The sequence below is a fragment of the Chiloscyllium plagiosum genome, unplaced genomic scaffold (assembly GCF_037043375.1).
Source record: "Chiloscyllium plagiosum isolate Xiang-an unplaced genomic scaffold, Cpla_swu_hap1 HiC_scaffold_9, whole genome shotgun sequence".
NCBI classification, from domain to species: Eukaryota; Metazoa; Chordata; class Chondrichthyes; order Orectolobiformes; family Hemiscylliidae; genus Chiloscyllium; species Chiloscyllium plagiosum.
This window is the reverse complement of record NW_028270147.1, coordinates 69,323,653-69,342,359: the sequence shown is the minus strand read 5'-3', so window position 1 is coordinate 69,342,359 and position 18,707 is coordinate 69,323,653. Positions and strand designations below refer to the sequence as shown.

Here is an 18,707-nt window from a genome sequence, read left to right as displayed (position 1 = left end):
TGACCTGCTGCGCTTTTCCAGCAACACATTTTCAGCTCTGATCTCCAGTATCTGCAGTCCTCACTTTCTCCTAAACAAATTCCCAGTCCATTACCTTTCATTCTAGTCCCATAATATTGTTTGCCTGTGTGCATCTGTGTTACTAATGTAGACTGTATATTTCAAAAAAATTCCTGGTTGCATCAAAATGCATATCCCTTCCGATGTTTACAAAAAAGATACTGATCGTACTCAACCAATTAGCACTTACAAAACTCAGCACAATGTTTAACATGATATATGATTTGCAAAATAACCATGTGTGTGGAGAATTAAACTGACAACCAATTTAGAATTGTCAGTTGTGTTCGGTCTGGAACACCTGCATGTACTATTAACTCAGTGACCTGCTTGTTGTAGATAAAGCACAGGGACACACACTGCACCTATTACAACTGAACCAAAGTAAGTGACAAGCAATCACTGGTTCTCTTCTCAGGGCAATATCTTTACCAGAGTCAACCTACCTAGTTCAGAATGTAAACAATTCTTGGCAGTTACCTGTCATTTTAGCTGCTGCATTCTCCATGGCAGTGCCTGTATCAAGAATCCACTTGCCAATAACTAGCACTCCCCTCTGTCACATGACTAATGTTGAATTTCCTTTTGGTATTTCCTGTAACTTGTCCTGATGAGTGTAAGACAGAAGGTTTGACAACTAATTTCTTTTTTCAGCAATACTCAACACAGCTTAAAATTTTACAGATTTACCAAACGTGTCATTGACCATACCATTCTCCTCTGTAAGGTTACCTCAGAGACACTTCCTCCAAACTTCCATTTTCTTCATAACTTTGATCTACCACTAAAGAAAACTTAAATGTCTGCCTTCCCTTTTGGTGACCTTTACTGGACACTGATCTGACAAGAGAACAGTATGATCCGATAACTGCTTCCTCAGACTTGTATTCTAAAATTTTTACCAGATAGTTAAACATTGATTTGGCTTTATTGATTAGTTAGACATTTCAGCATCAAGCGTATTAAGATCACTGGATCTCTCTCAACTTAATTCTTAGTTATTCCAATAATATTCATGGAATATGAGTGGCATACATCCCCAGGCACTATTATTCCTCTCTAAATTGGGGAACTGCACATCTCTCTGCCTACCAGTTTGTGCAATTTGTTTCGTAAATTTTGAACTTGCATTTTTGGACTCAATGCCCCTCCTTATTTGATATCATCTAAATAGTACCAATTTACATTAAGTTTCTGAAACCCTGCAGGTTATTGGTGTAAATTAGAAACAGCAGTGGCCGAAATGTGAATCTCTAAGCCAAAAACACCTCAAAGTATCATTTGCTTTCTAACCATCACCCAATATTATAAGTACCCCTAGCTGCTCTGTGTAAGAAATAGCATGGTGTGTGGAACCTTGATTGGGAGTTTAAGTATCACCCTTACAGCTTTTAACAATCTGTTTGGATTGCTGCTTGCCTGAAGTAATTAAGGTTGTACACAGCAAAATTTTCCGTTCAGAATCCATTCTGACTGCTGCTTATTGGGCTATTATTGCATTGTATAAAGCTCTTAGAATTGAAATAAGGCCATTTTACCTACTGCTGGGTGTGTCTGTTTTGAGCTGTTCAATTTTTACAATTTTTCTGTGGTTTGAGTCTTCCAGCTCATAATTGCTGATAAAATGTTTTTCAATATGTTTCTAATCAGTCAGTGTGCTGACTGGATAACATCTAAATGGCAAATAATTTCAGATACATTTAGAGTCATAGTTGTACAGCACAGAAACAGACCCTTCTGTCCAACTCGTCCATGCCCATCAGATATCGTAAATTAATCCAGTCTCATTTGCGAGCATTTGGTCCATATCTCTCTAAATACTTTCGATTCATATACCCATTCCGATGCCTTTTAAATATTGTTATTATGCCAGCCTCCACCACTTCCACTGGAAGCTCATTCCATACATGTGAAAAAGTTGCCCAAAAGGTCTCTGTTAAATCTTATCCTTATAATCTTAAACGTATGCCCTCCAGTTTTAGACTTCTCCACCCTAGGGAAAAGACTTTGCCTATTTACCCTATCCATGTCCCTCATGATTTTATAAACCTCTACGGTCACCTCTCAGCCTCTGATGCGCCAGGGAAAACAGCCCCAGCCTATTCAGCCTCTCCCTGTAGCTCATACCCTCCAATCCTAGCAAGATCCTTGAAAATCTTTTCTGAACCCTTTCAAGTTTCACAATATCCTTCCTATAGGAGGGAGACCAGAATTGCACACAGTATTCCAAAAGTGGCCTAACCAATATCCTGTACAGCTGCAACATGGCCTCCCAACTCCTGTACTCAATGCTCAGTCCAATAAAGGAAAGCATACCAAACACCACCTTCACTATCCTACCTACCTGCAACTCCACTTTCAAGGACCTATGCACGCCATGGTCTCTTTGTTCAACAACACTCCTCAGGACCTCACCATTAAGTGTGTAAGTCCTGCCCTGATTTGCCTTTCCAAAATGCAGCACCTCACATCTGTCTAAATTAAACTCCATCTGCCATTTCTCAGCCCATCGGCCCATCTGATCAAGATCTCATTTTACTCAGAGGTAACCATCTTCGCTGTCCACTACACCTTCAATTTTGATGTTATCTGCAAACTTACCAACCATACCTCCTACGTTCACATCCAAATCATTTATATAAATGATGAAAAGCAGTGGACCCAGCACCAATCCTTGTGTCACACTACTTGTCACAGGCCTCCAGTCTGAAAAGCAAACCTCCACCACCGTCTTCTAAATTTGAGCCAGTTCTATAACCAAATAGCTAGTTCTCAACGTATTCAATGAGATCTAACCTTGCTAACCAATCTACCATGAGGAATATTGTTGAATGCCTTACTGGAGTCCAATTAGATCATGTCCACTGCTCTGCACTCATCAATCCTTTGTTAATTCTTCAAACAAATCTCAAGCACATTAGCAAGATATGATTTCCCACGCACTATCCCTAATCAGTCCTGGTTTTTCCAAATGTATGTAAATTCTGTTCCTCGGGATTCTCTCCAGTAACTTGCCCACCACCCGTGTCAGGCTCACCCGTCTTATAGTTTCCCAGCTTTTCCTTATCACCTTTCTTAAATAGTGGCACATTATCCAACCTCCAGTCTTCCAGCACCTCACCCGTGGCTATCAATGATAAAAATAAAATCAGCAAGGGGCCCAGCAATCACTTTCCTAGCTTACCACAGAGTTCTAGGGTGCACCTGATCAGGTTCCTTGTTTTGAAATTAAGTTCCAAAAAACAGTTAAAAATCCAACATAATTTTTTTGTTATTTGCTTTAAATTTCTAAAACAGAAAGAAAATTGATTGACTCTGCGATAAAACAAACTATACACTTATGACAAAGTTGAATCATTTAGGTGGGAGTGGCTCATTGTCACTGAAAAACCTGTCCATTTTGTGATAGCTTCCTTACAAAAGGGCTTATATTTATATGGAGACTTCCAATATCTCAGGATCTCTAAAACTGATTTGTTGCTAAAAACGTTCTTCTGAAGTGTATTATGAAGCAGCACAGCAATATTCCACAAGCAGTGATCTTAAGCTAAAGTTGCTTCAGAGATAAACATGGATGAGGACACCAAGGAGATGTCACCTGTGTTCTTCAAAAGGGATCTTTTACATCCACCTGGAAGAGCCTCAGTTTAATGTCTTGTCTCAGTATTGCACTGGACCACCAATGTAGATTTTACCCTGTGACTTTTCATAAGACAAAATTTTTCATATTGCCAGGTCAACATTTTAACATGTTGAGATACAAAAAAAGGAAACATTCTTATTTTCCTTTTACCTGGGCTGCCTCAGTTTCTTTGGGTATATTGACAATAACCAAGTTATCAGCAAGCTTAAAAGCAAAATACTGCGGTGCGTAGGATGTATGAAACAAACACAGATTCCCGGAGAAACTCAGCACGTCTGGCAGAATCTGTGATGACAGAAACAGAGTAATGTTTCTGAAGTACAAGAGTCGTAATGGACTGAAAATGTTAACTCTCTCTCTCTCTCTCCACAAATGCTGCCAGACTTGCTGAGTGTCTCCATCATCCTCTCTATGATTTATCATCAACAAGGTTGATGCTTTGAATTCATTTGTTGCGTGTGCATTTAGAATATCTTAATAGTGTCATATTATAGATGCTGTACAAACCACTAAACAACAGTTAGAGAGAGATATAAAATATTCACTACTCTTCAGTGCATTTTGTAGGGCTACATTAAATTGTAAAACCTAAAATTATAAAATTCACAGGTTGAGCAGAATGCAATAATTTCAGATTAAAATTCTTGAATTTTCAGAATATAGAAAAAGACAATTATATTTACATTGGTTTATTAAATTTTTACAGTCAGAAGTAATCACAGTAATCAAATGCACAAATATATACAGTGATATCTACAAAATTAACCAGACTGTTTTACATCACAGCTTACATTTTACAGTTGTCCATTTATTTACAGAGTTCTGAGGTGCATACACTTTTGTTTTAAAAGAAAGACACTGCACTGTACCTGCTGTGTAAAGTCTACAGCTACGCTTGTCTGATTAATGCAGAAATGCCACAATCACACTGAAGAAACAGAACCCAATGTGAAATCTAATTTCAATTCAAATTAAAACCCTTAGAAACCCATCACTTTTGTTTATACATAGACATTTTAAAAATTTTAAGCAGTTTTACTTTTGAGTGCATTAATTGCGCATTTCCCATCACATGATGTTTACCCATTTTACAAGAATTGGTTACCCAAACTGCAGAACCATTCCAAAGGGAGAACAGATAAAGATACTGCCACCTACTGGATTTTAAGATCAGTCAAATTCTATGCCAATCGTCCCTTCCAATTTAAAATAAAATGACTTTAGTCCCTAATTTTGTCATATTTCGCAGTTAAGCAACAATTTAACTACCGCAGATGCATTTGTCTTTACTAAATCTGGATAATCCAACATTCCTTCCCTAATGCATATGCCAGGACAATAATTGTTAATTTAATTGTAAATTAACAATTAAATCTATACCTCTAGCATTCAGCAACTTTTAAGTGAAAACTCTTATATTTGCCAGATGTCTGCTCCAAATTATAATGAAATTATAGATCTGTCAACAGATGTTACATCTGTTGACAAAATATGATCTAATTAAGAATGGTGATATACCACATTAAACTAACATGGGTAAGCACTTTGTAAATGTGCATAATTGATTATTTACTCAGATAATAATTATCTGATACTCAGTAATAGTGACATAGATTGTCAATTCAACAGTAGAGAGAAAGAGCAACCTAGCTTTCAAAAAGGTCCTTAGCAATGTCACCCTCTGAAAACTACTGTACTGCATTTCTGCACTGTAAAAAAAGGAGAATAAAATCAGCTTCAATATTCAAGGAAAGAAACAGTAATGATAATCTCTCTCTGACTATTGTGAAGGTAGTTTTGTAATAATTACATTCATAGAACAAAAAGATGTGCACATTCTTTCAATGTGCAAAAGGTAATTTGAGTCCTTGAAGGATCCACATTGCTGGCTCCAGCAGATTTTCATATACAGTACATTACTAAACCACATAAACTGGGAAATATGTATTTAAGATCTGACATATCTAATGCATTCAACAGTAATTTGCAAGGACTTTCAGCTGAACAGGTACGTCCTTACTGTCAGCATAAGGAGGTTCAGGTCATAAACTGTTGTGTGCAAAGTCATAATGTTTAACAAGAATACTGGGTACAAAGACATTTTAACTGTAAAAAATGTTTGTTGGGAAAAATTAAAATCAGATCCAAGAGACAATTTTCTGTGTTTTTTTTAAAAATGAAAATCTTCCTATCCTTTTTTCTCCTTTTCATATCTTGGTATTGATATTAGTTTTACAAATGCTGGCAAGTTCCTTGGACTTTACTCAAGTGGCTACTCTTCATGTGTCCAGATGTTAAAAGCCAGGAGAGATGACAGTTTGTGAACACCCATTTGCCTCAATGCCAAAAGAATCAACCTGCTGACCTGAGCCAGAAATTCTCCAGGAAATATCTCTCACATTCCTTACCCTGGGCTCGTGATGGTGACACCAGCTGTAGTCCTTCAATAGCAATCAGCCAATTCAACAGAGTTCGAATTTGGCATACAGGACCCAGTAGCACATTGGATAATACACATTTCCCTCACTGTTCTTTAATAAGATAATTAATCATTTGCATTCATAAATTGATTTTAACATGGCAGAATGTTTTAGGAGCATAGAAACATTTATCAATTAGTTGTTTCAATGTGTGAGGTACAGTGGTGAATCACTTTGAAGGAGTACTTAGGTTAGTGTCAGTGCCTATTTGACTAATTGCACAGTGTCCCACAGCTATTAACTATTACACCACACCACCATGCTATCTGTTACAGGATTTCATTGCATCAGGTAGAAAGAAAAGACAGAAATTGTTTAAAATCCTATGGATCAGCAAACATTGCTTCAAAATTGAAACATGCAAAGGTTAAATAATTTGCGTGTTCTAGGTCATCATAAGTGGGAAAAGAAATCTGCAACAGATAAATACTTCTGCAAAGTGCTCAATGTCAACCAGTTATCTTTTGGAAACCCCTGTGAACGTTTTAATAGAACATTGTTTTTATGCACTGCAGTATTAAACCCCAAAAGTACCAATCTAAAATAATATTCTGTTCTGTGGCTTTATGCAAGTCAATTAGACTTTTTCTATACATCAACCCACACTTTTTCTAACTGCTGTCGAAATGATCCTACAGACTAATCCATCCCTGGCAGTAAATCTTTACCTTTTCAATGGTATGGAGAAGGTGACACCTAGTGGCTGGAAACTAACTAACTGCCCAAGACTAAAACTGGTAATGAAATTCACAGCAATAGAATTATTCAGTTAATGTCTATGAATTGAAGAAATTGAAGAAGACGATATTTCAGGCCCATGGTGATGGGTTTACTGAGGGGGAGAGGTGCAGGTGTCTGCATTTGCACGGGAAAGCAGGGGAAGCTTCTTTGGGACAGCTCCCCATCACCTTCCTACCTCTGGGAAGGTTCCTGAGCCAGGTTAGAGAAAAAGTCAGCAGCATGCTCCATGGAGACCATTAACCAATTAGTCCAGTTAAAGCCCCACTTATGGCTTCTTCTTCCCCCTGAAGGCAACAGCAGCTTCCCTCCATCAGAGTGGCCCTGTTCTGATTTTGAAGACCCTGGCAGTGTCTCACGAGGAGGGTTATGGCCACTGCAGGTTGCATTCGGTGACCACAAGGTCTACAAGGACTCAGGTCAGCCCATGGGACTGTTCTGGAGAAGTTTATCCCTCCATCCTGAAAACATCCACATTACTGTAATACCCTTTATTCAAATTAGAAGTGCTCTCAGATCTTTCTCTTCTCCAGTAGTGCTGTGGCCAGACATCACTGCCCTACTGGTCTTCTGCTTCCCCGATCTATCCATCAAACTTCACCATTGAGCAGCTAACCAGGTCAATAGTAACGGACATCCTGCTGCAGCTACTTCCAGGTTCCTGACTTAGAACCAGTGTCAATGTTAGGATCTTCACCTGACCAAGAAAACCCATTGTTTGTTGGTGGAAGAGTAGAAACATTGCCCCCATGTCAGTCCTTACATCATGCATGAATACACTGGGTCTGATCCTTGTAGCATAGTACAAACTCGACAAAAAGCTCAAGACCAAAATGAAGGAATAAAACAATGAACAGTTAAGACAGAACAGACCAAAAGCAGAATCAAATTTTACAAATGCCAAAATAATAGATGGCAAAATTGAGTCCAAGTAATTTTCGAACTTTTTATCGATTTAGTTGGAATTATGTTGCCAAAATTTCATTGCTCCAAAGATTTACCAAATATTATTTAAACGCCTTTCAAAAAAAATGAAGAAAACATATGGGCTAAAATCATATTTCACTAATTAAAACCATACATTTAGCAATTTTGCATTCCAATCTGGAAAGCAATTATAAACCTGTTAAATTACGCTGGACAAATGGCACATGTCTGCAGGAGTTTTAAAGGAAATCTGCATCAAACCACAAAATATTGCTGCTCCACAACAAAGGAAAATTGTGTGTAGACAGGAGGAAGAAAGTAGAAGAAAACAATGCAATGAAAGTTCCCCCAACTTTTCAATCAGCTGAATCCAAGGTGTTCGAAGTCAGGAGTTAATGTGACTGGCATCTTTAAATGAACCATGTAATGACCTGACAGAAATGTTTACCAGTAAATCCTGATCTTCCTTCCACACACATGTTGATACAAATCAGAAACTGATCATCAGATTCTTCCAGTCGGTCAGGGAATGTTACTGTGCACAACTGTACCCAGATCCTCAAGGGAAAAGAAAACATTCCAATGTATATGATTCACGGTCATAGTTCATCCTTATCCATCATTTCAAAGGCATCTATCTCTTCCTTCCAGTCTGATAACAAAGAGTCAACTGTCCGAGCCTCTGTTTCCTGGCTGATATTTGGATTGGATTCTTGCTCTGACTCTACCTCACCCTCTGTCTCCTTCTTCCCATATTCTGAAGTAGGAGTACAAGATCTCTGTTCATCGGCAGCACTGCCATGGCAATCTGTCCTTTGTACATCCTGATCCTTTGCATCAGCAGTATTTGATGACACTTCAGTGGTGGCTGTATTTGAGTTCTGTTCCGACTCACACAAATAATCATCCCCCTGTTGTGTTTTTGGATCAGGCACAATTGACTGACCACTAGCATCCCACTGACCTGTTGTTGCATCTGGTTTCTCACTGCTAGGATTTACAACGTATGATGCTGCTTCATTCTCACAATCAAAACTGTTTGGTTTTGGTCCTGTGGACTGCAAATTATCTTCTGAATTCTGTTCAGAGTCTTTCATGTCCAGATCTAAAAATCAAAGATTAAAATATTTAAAAAAAAGAAACTGCAAAATATTCTTGCATTAACTAGCATATTGAGTAACTCTGGCCATTTATTTGCAATTATTTCTACATTTTCTTTAAAGTGAGCAGAATTCTTCCAACAATTCAAAACAGTGGATTCTTAGGCACCTGGCGTTCTGAGCAACCAGAAAATACAGCTTAATTTTATTTCAGAATGTTAATAATTACAAACAGTGGTATTTATTCATGATATCACAAGTCTGTAAATAGTTCTTAACTTTACTAATCTCATCAAGTGTTGTAGAAAACAAAACATGTTGTCAAAGTTTTCCATCTTGTACTCATTTGGGTAATTCATTAAAAAAAACAAAATAAAGGGAAAACTACAATTAGACTGTACTGGTTGACAAGTGGGCTTATTGGTAGAGGGATTGCTGGTTAATGATGACTAGCCATTAACTGCCAAGCTTTATTTAAATTTTAAACCAGGCAGATTGATTCCGATTAGCTCAGGCTGTGCCCTGAACCAAAGAATGGCCGTCAGTTATCTTCTGTTGAAATAGGTGCAGAATGCACACATTCTTTCTAGATGCAAAGAATAAGGCCCTGCCTAATAAGATATGGAAGTATATAAAACTATAAGGCAAATGACAATTTTCCTTTGAAAACCATATACTCCGATCTCATTTGGCCAGTGTAATGTTACAAGTTTACAATTGGTCACCAAACAGGAATGACAAATTACTTAATTTCTGGTGTATAATAATTACCGAAATATAATTTTAATCCATTTGTTTTCTTTGCTCCAAAATAAAATTTGACAAAACTTCAGAGCAATGAAATTGCTTACAATTTGGCAGTGGTGAATCTGTTGGTTAAACTTTGGAGACATCCAGCTTATTGAAATAGACCTAGCAGTTTTCAGGGCCAGAAATAATGGCTGTTGCTTGTTTACGAGTATGTGCAATATAAAGTGAGAAATGACCTGATCAGGGTAGTCATTATCCTGCAGGATGGCTTTGATGTACCCTATTTCAGCACCACATTTACATGGTGACCAAATAACTAGGGGCCTATTTTGCAGGGTGCCATTAAGGCAATCTTATATATGCGTGTCCGCGCATGGCACTGTAGGTACTCTAACACCAATAGAGGCCAGTGAAGATAGGTTTGTAGTAGAGCAGTAGACAGCCCCCGGTCAATTTCTCAACCAGGACATCAAGGAAAGAGAACAATTCAACCATTCCATTTTGATGGTGAATTTCAGCACAGGATCAAACCCATTAAGGGAAGTAAGGAAATTCTTATAAGCAGCCGTGGATTCAAAATATAGCAAACATATCAAATCAAGTTGCCACAGTCTTACTAGGCCATAGGGCTGCTCTTTCATTACAGAGACAACTGGTGGTGATTCAATCTGAGGGACACCAGGAGAGGTTGAGAAGGAAAATAGTAACCTCAGCTGGTGTGGGAATTGAACCCATGCAGTTGGCATCACAATGCTTTGCAAGCCAATCAGCCAGCCAATTGAGCTAAATGAACTCGCATAGCAAGCAGTTAATCTACAAATTGGAGGATCTGCAAGGGTTAGACGCCATTCCAAAAGACAAAAAAGTAGCTGTGCCTATTATATAAACGAATAATATGTTATATGAATTTCAGTGCTCATGTCAGCCAGACATATAGGCTATATAAGCCAAAGATTGACAGATTATATAAAATAGCACAGCCTGGTGTCCTTTTGTGACAAACAGGATACTGACTCTACCCAACCAGCCCAACGCTTGCATAATTCACAACATAGCATCCAACATTAGCTCAGGTTTCACAACTGGCCAATATTTCCATGACAGCACCTCTACCATCAACAGTACCCTCTCGTATAGTATAATTGCTGTTTCCTTTTACTTTGATACAGAATTTGTCAATTGTCTTGATGTGTGCAAAATGATAAGTTTTAATGGAAGATGTTTTTTATCCCCCTGCAATTCTCAAGTCTGTATGACCAAACAGCTCATCTCATATCACCATTACCTCTAAGCTGTGCACACAACCACTCCAGAGTTCCACTGGTGTCAGCACGCGGATCATGGCATCAACTTCTGGTGCTTGAAGTCACTGCCACGCACAGACCCCGGAGGGCCGCATTGACAGAAAGAAAATTAGACGAACCCTGCTCATCACTGATGTTTGATTAATTTGGTTTAGGAACTTATAACAAAATTTATAGTTTAGCTGAAAATAAGCCAAAACCCACAGGAGGTTTGAGAGACAAAGTAGGAGTCTTTGAGTTTGAGATGAACTATCCTTACTCTTACCAATAATGGTGTCAATTAGTTTGAAGCAGATATAGAGAGAACATTTTTTTAAAACAATTCAAAGAGATTGCAAACTACTACTGAAGAACGTCAGAAGGAAATTCTATTCAATTTCTTGACATTGCTCCAGTTCCAAGGCACATAATGTGCTAGTTACAGGTCATATAGAGCTCACCAGCATGTTTGCACCTACCTTACCTTCTAAGGGTTGTGCCTGTGCTGAGATAATAAGGTTGAATAAAAATGTGTCACATGTCCCACAATAAACTGCCTGCTAACTAATACTTAACACTTCCTTCCTCTCCAATTACTAAATTCTGGCCCTTGTACTTCAAGCTCTACTTAAAGTCATATTGCCCCTCTTTAGAGTTAATTATGCCTCTATTCTCCCATAAACTTGTCCCCCCACACCTACGCTACCCATATTCATGATCACCTACTTGACTCTGCCATCTCAGGTAACCTCTTAAGTTCCATCATGTCAATCAAAGATAAGAATGTCACTGATCACTTCCTTCTATCAATTTTCATTCATTCACCCCATCTCCCAACTACAATTACTTCTGTATTTGCTTTTGGAAAAGAGATTTTAGTCACTTTGAACTGCATTTTCAAATTCCTAAGTGTCATTTTTGTAGCTACTGTTCTGCTCAGTTGTACTCTCACCTCCATCTTTGATGCCCTTATCCAAATAAATGTTTTAGTTCTCTCATTAGTCCATATCATATATAGCAAGGGACATGAATTAGAAGCAAGGATAGGCCACTCAGCCTCCCCAGCTTCTTCCACCATTCAATCAGGTCATGGCTGAATTATCCCACATTCCTGCCTATCTCCAATAACCATTAGTCCACTTGCTAATCTACTTTCCTTTCCCTTAAAACATTCACGGATTCTAGTTCCAGCAGCTTTTGTGGACAAAATTTCCGAGACCTGTGACCCTTTGTGAAGAAGCACTTTTGCACCTTTGTCTTAAATGGGCACCTCTTATTTTGAAACAGTGACCCCAGTTCTAACTTCTCACACAAGAGGAAACAGTGGATCTGGAGAGGTGTTAAGTACAGTCAGGATCTTTTGTTTCAATCAAGTGGAAAGTTTGCTTCTTTATTTCTTTGTTCTTTTTAAAACTCTGAACTGATAAAGAACTGTTTTAAAATTTACAATGATGGTTGAATGTTTGGAAAGTAAGGAATTTGATATTGTGAACCCTGTTTGTGTAGCTGTCAGTTCCAGGAATGATCAGGAGTTGAGGGGTTGTTTAAAAGGGAAGCTGATTAGCTTGTGGACTAGAGACCAACTATCAATGACAAAGGTCCTCTATCTGCCAACAACCATGTGATTGATGGTCAGCTAGTTAAACAACTTGGATAGTGAACAAGACTGAGAAGCTAGTCAGCTTAGATGAGAAATCAGCAGGTCTGGAGCAAACAAAAACTCTCAGTTTTCTGCAGTAAGCCATTTTAAACCTGACAAAACCAGCAATGCTGCAAGTTGTGACTTGGAATTGGAGAAGTCAGAGAGATTTCATAAGTGAATTAGCCACCCTGTGTTATTTTCAAACCAGTGCAAACATTGGGGAAAAAAAGGAAAGTCGAAGGCAAACGTTTAGATCATCAACCACCAACCCAAGACATCTAGTTAACACAGACCACAGAACTGTTTTCCCTCCATCCACGTGTTTATTTTCCCTATTTGCGTCTGTCTATGAGAGAAAGATAGGGTTTATAAGAAGTTTAGAGCTTTAATTTTCTTGAGTTTACTTATTTACTTGTAGTTAAAATCTAATGACCTGCAATAAATTGTGATTTCTTGTTAAGTACAGAAACCTTGTCCGTGATTTTGATCAACATTGGTCTGAAAAATCAAGTAGTTTTGGAATGTTTTTAAAATTTTTGTGAATTAAATAGCAGGGCTTGATTTCCAGCATATAAATTCAATGAGATGTGAAACACACTGTCTCTCACACTTCTAAACTCCAGCAGATACAAGTCTAGCCTGTCCAACCTTAAGTCAACTCAACCATTCCAGGTATCAGACTAGCAAACCTGTTATGAACTGCTTCCAATGCATTTACATGTTTACCTAAACACTACTCCAGATGTGGTCTCACAAATGTCCTGTATAACTGAAGCACAGCACCTCTCCCACCCCTACTAGTGTACTCAACTCCTCGCTCAGTAAAATATATTATTATATTAGCTTTTCTGATTATCTGCTGTACCTGATTACTAACATGTTATGATTCAAGTACAAGAACACCCACATCCCTCAGCACCTCAGAGCTTTGAAATCTCGAACCATTTAGATAATTTTTTATTCTTAATGCCAAAATGGACCATTTCATATTTTCCAAGGTTTCAGTTCATTTGCCAGATCTTTGCCCACCCACTGAACCTACCAATATCCCTTTGTAGACAACCTATATCCTATTCACAACCTACATTCTGATCAATCTTTGTTTGGTTCCTACATTCAAGTCATTTATATCAATTATAAAATGTTGAATTTCCTGCACTGATCCACATGGTACAACACTCATGACATGCTGGCAACCAGAAAAGGACAATTTATACTTACTGTTTCTCAGTCAAACTTCTAAATGGGGAGGGGAGAGTTTAAACTAACTTGACAGGGAGGTGGGAGATTCAGTAGGGGGAGATAAATGGCCAAAATTAGAAGAAATAATAAGTGATTTAAAGCAGCATGGAAATTGTGGGTCATTTAAAAAGGTACAAGGGAGTTTGGCAAGGTTGAATTGAATTTATTTTAATGCAAGGGGTCTGACAAATAAGGGAAATGAGTAGCAAGCACAAATTAAATCATGGAGGTATGATGTCATTGCTATCACTGAAACATTGTTGGGGGGGGGCAGAATTGGCAGCTCAATAGAATCTTCAGGCAAGACAGGGAATAGATAAAAGAAGGGGAAAATAATGTTGTTCAGGGAATCAATTACAGCATTAAGGAGGGATAATATCTTAGAAGCTCTTCAACTGAAGCCATATTGAAAGAAGCTAAAAACCAAAAAGGAGCAATCCCAATGCTGGGAGTGTACTACAGGCCTCCTAACAGTCAGAGAAATAGAAGAGCAAATTTCAGAGGAGTATAAAAATAATAGGGTAATGATAGTAGGGAATTTCAACTTCCTCAGCATTAAATGGGGGCCGTCACAGTGTGAAAGGTTTAAAAGCAGCAGAATTCTTAAAATGAATCCAGGAGAGCTTTTTAAAGCAGTATGTAGAATGCCCAATGAGACAGGGTAGTCCAGGACTTAATTTCAGGTAATGAATCCAGGCAAGTGGTTGAATTTATCAGTGAGGGAGCATTTTGCAAACAGTGATCATAATTCCATTAGATTCATGATTGTTATTGAAAAGGATAAGGATGGGTATGAATCTAAACTGGGGAAGAGCAACTTTAACAAAATCAGTTCGATTTGGCTAGAGTGGCTTGGGAGCCGATACCTGTAGGAATATCTGTGTCAGAGAAGTGGGACAAATTCAGAAAGTTAGTAAGAAGGATTGGAGGGGATATAAAGAAATTTTCTTTCCCCCACTTGAGGGTGATGGGAATCTGGAACTCACTGCCTGCAAGATGGTAGAGGCAGAAACCCTCATAACATTTAAGATGTATTCAGACATACACTTGTAATGCCGAGCGTTCAAGGCAATGGACCAAGTTCTGGAAAACAGGATTAGAATTGTTAGGTGGTTCTTTTTGACTGGCACAGACACAATTTTGTTCTGTGCTGTAGATCTCCGATTAATGCCAATATATCAAGTCTGTTAGCCATTATTATTTTATCATCCAAATGAACTTTACTCTGACGCCTTACCAAATACCTTCCGGAAATTTAAATACAGGTCATGTTGCTATTACACGTGTTTCATTAAAGCAAATTTGTTGTAATGCGACTGTCGAACTCAGGACACTGTTTCTAAAGCGCAAAGTTTTAAAGTGTGTATTGGTTGTAATCAACTATGCGATTTTCTTGTAACACAGAATTGCATGAGAATGGAACGACAGCGTCATAGTAGAACTGATTCTATAGTCCATCTACTGGTTCCTTTTTATCCACAACATATGTTACTATTTCAAACAATTACAGTAAGTCCTAGGACATTAAAGGAAGTAGCTAGGAAATAGCTACAGAAATAACTAATGCACTAGTAGTAATCATTCAAGAATCCTAAGATTCTGGAAAAGACTCAGAAGATTGGAAAACTGCTAATGTAATACTTTTATTTAGAAAGGGAAGGAGACAAAAACAGGTAATTGTAGGCCAATTAGTTTAAAGTCTGTTATTGGCAAAATGTTAAAGTGTATCATAAAGAATGTAATAGCAAACAATTCAGAAATACATTATATGAACAAGCACAGTCAATAGGACTTCCTGAAGGGGAAAATCATGCCTGACAATTTTACTAGAATTCTCTGAGGTGGCAAAAAGCAGGACAGATAAAGGGGAATCAAGATGTAACATATTTGGATTTTCAAAAGGAGTTTGATAACGTACCATATGGTAGGCTGTTTAGTACAAGCCCGTATTAGCGTAGTATATTAGATAGATAGAGGTTTAGTGATATTGTGGCTGGGTTGTTAAGTATATTTGAGGCTGAAATAGATGGAAGTTTTAATCAAGGGTTATTAGGGAAAAATCAGGAAAGTGGAGTCGAGGGTTAACAAGTCGGCCATGAATGGCCACAGCAGACCTAAAGGGCTGAATGACCTTCTGCTCCTACTTTATCAAATTGGTTGAGCGTGCATTTCACTTTTATAATACCATGGTGGCTCTACACTTTTCTAGGTGGCCTGCTGCAAGTCTTCAATAATATTATCTAACATCTTCCCTCTGACAGATGTGAAGCTGACTGACCTATGCAGTTTGTTTCGTCTGTCTTCTTCCCTTCTTGATTAAAAGATTTATAATTGCCATTTTCTAGTCTAATGTAATGTTCACCAAATCTAGGAAGCCTTGTACAATTCTAACCAACGTAGCAACTGCTTCATCTAACGCTCTGGATTAGATGCCCACAGGAGAAAGCAAGCATTGCAGATGTTGGAGATCAGAGTAGAGAGTGTGGTGTCGGTAAAGCACAGCTGGTCAGGCAGCATCCGAGTAGCAGGAGAATAAGCCCTTTATCAGGAATGAGGCTGGTGGATCTGGGCTGAGATATAAATGGGAGGGGGGTGGGGCTGGGGGGGAGGGGGAAGGTAGCTGTTAAAGCGATAGGTGGGTGAAATGAGGAAGCTGTTGAAATCCACATTTATCCCATGTGGTTGCAGGGTCACAAGGCAGAATATGAGGCTTTTTTCCTCCATGCATCAGCTGATAATGGTTTGGCAGTGGAGGAGGCCAAAGACTGCATGCCCTTGACAGAGTGGGAGGGGGAGTTGAAGTATTCAACCACAGGGCGATGGGGTTGGTGGGCGTGGGCATCCCAAAGATGTTCTCTGAAATGATCCACAAGAAGGCGTCCTGTCTCCACGATATAGAGGAGACCACACTGGGTTCAACGGATGCAGTACATGACATTGGTAGAGGTACAGGTAAATTTCTGACAGATGTGGAAGGATCCCTTGTCCATCCACAACCTCATCACCTCTGGGGATCTCCCATCCACAGTCTTCACCCTGCACTGCCCGATTCTACCTCCTTCCTAAGATTCACAAACCTGATTGCCTCGGTCGATCCATTGTCTCAGCCTGCACCTGTCCCACCAAACTCATCTCTTCCTACCTCGACACCATCCTGTCCCCCTTGGTCCAGGAACTCCCCACCAATGTTCTTGACACCATCCATCCCCTTCACCTGCTCCAAGATTTTCCTTTCCGCGGCCCCCAAAGCCTCAGCTTCACCATTGATATCCAGCCCCTGTACACGTCGAAGATCCCCAAGCCCCCGTTTCTTCCTCTCCCACATCTTCATCCACTCAACCAGTACCCTTCTACTCACACCCTCATCTGCCTGGCTGAACTGGTCCTCACCCTTAACAACATCTCCTTCCAATCCTCCCACTACCTCCAAACCAAACGGGTAGCCATGGGCACCTGCATGGGCCCCAGCTATGCCTGCCTGTTTGTTGACTAAGTGGAACAGTCCATCGTCCGCAGTGACACTGCCACCACACCCCACCTGTTCCTTTGCTACATCGATGACTGTATCGGCACCGCCTCATGCTCCCATGAGGAGGTTGAACAGTTCATCAACTTTACCCACACCTTACACCCTGACCTCAAATTCACCTGGACCATCTCTGACACCTCTCTCCCCCCCTTCCTGGACTTCTCCATCACTCTGACGACCGACTAACCACGCACATATACTACAAGCCCACAGCTACCTAGACTACATCACCTCCCACCCTACCTCCTGTAAAAACACCATCTGTTATTCCCAATTCCTCCACCTCCACCGCATCTGTTCCCAGGAGCAATTCCACCACAGAAAGCACCAGATGGCCGCCTCCTTCCACAATCACAACTTCCCTTCCCACGTGGTTGACGATGCCCTCCAGTGCATCTCCTCTACTTCATGCACCAGTGCCCTTGAACCTTACCCTTCCCAATGCAACAAGGACAGAAACCCCCGGTCCTCACCTCCCACCCCACCAACCTCTGCATACAATGCATCATCCTCTGCAACTTTCGTCACCTCCAAACGGATCCCACCACCCAAGATATATTTGCCTCCCCACCCTTATCAGCATTCCGAAAAGACCATTCCCCCCGTGTCTCCCTCATCAGGTCCACATCCCCGCACCCACACCCCACTCCTGGCACCTGGCACTTTGCCCGCCACCGCAGAAAATGTGAAACCTGCACCCACACCACTCCCCTCACCACCGTCCAAGGCGCCAAGGCCCCACATCCGTCAGAAATTTACCTGTACCTCTCCCAATGCCATCTACTGCATCCATTGCACCCGGTGCGGTCTTCTCTACATCGGGGAGACAGGACGCCTTCTTGTGGATCAGTTCAGAGAACATCTCTGGGACACCCGCAACAATCAACCCCCTCGCTGAACACTAACTCCCCCCCACTCTGTCAAGGACATGCAGGCCCTGGCCTCCTCTACCGCCAAACCGTTACCACCCGATGCATGGAGGAAGAACGCCTCATATTCCACCTTGGGATCCTGCACCCACACAGGATCAATGTGGATTTCAACAGCTTCCTCATTCTCCACTCCCCCCACCTTATTATCCCAGTCCCAAACCTCCAACTTGACACTGCCCTCCAGATCCGTCCATCACTACCCCCCTGACCTTTCATCCTCTCCCTCATCTTCATCCATCTATCACTTTCCCAGCTACCTTGCCCCCAACCCCACCCCCCATCCTATTTATCGCTCAGTCCCGACTCACCAGCCTCATTCCTGATTAAAGGTTTATGCCTGAAACGTTGATTCTCCTACTCCTCCAATGCTGCCTGACCTGC

The 18,707-nt window shown here is 40.1% G+C and overlaps 1 protein-coding gene across 3 annotated transcripts in view; it reads right to left on the bottom strand.

Annotated features, from left to right (window-relative positions):
• Window positions 1-4,371: 4,371 nt before the first annotated feature.
• The window catches only part of edem3 (ER degradation enhancer, mannosidase alpha-like 3), a 77,987-nt gene continuing 63,651 nt past the window's right edge, over window positions 4,372-18,707 (bottom strand). For all 3 annotated transcript variants that reach the window (XM_043699563.2, XM_043699564.2, XM_087990758.1), the window contains one exon: window positions 4,372-8,953. In XM_043699563.2, the coding sequence (XP_043555498.2) occupies window positions 8,448-8,953 (506 nt within the window). In that variant the 3' untranslated portion in view covers window positions 4,372-8,447. The remainder of the gene's footprint in view (window positions 8,954-18,707) is intronic.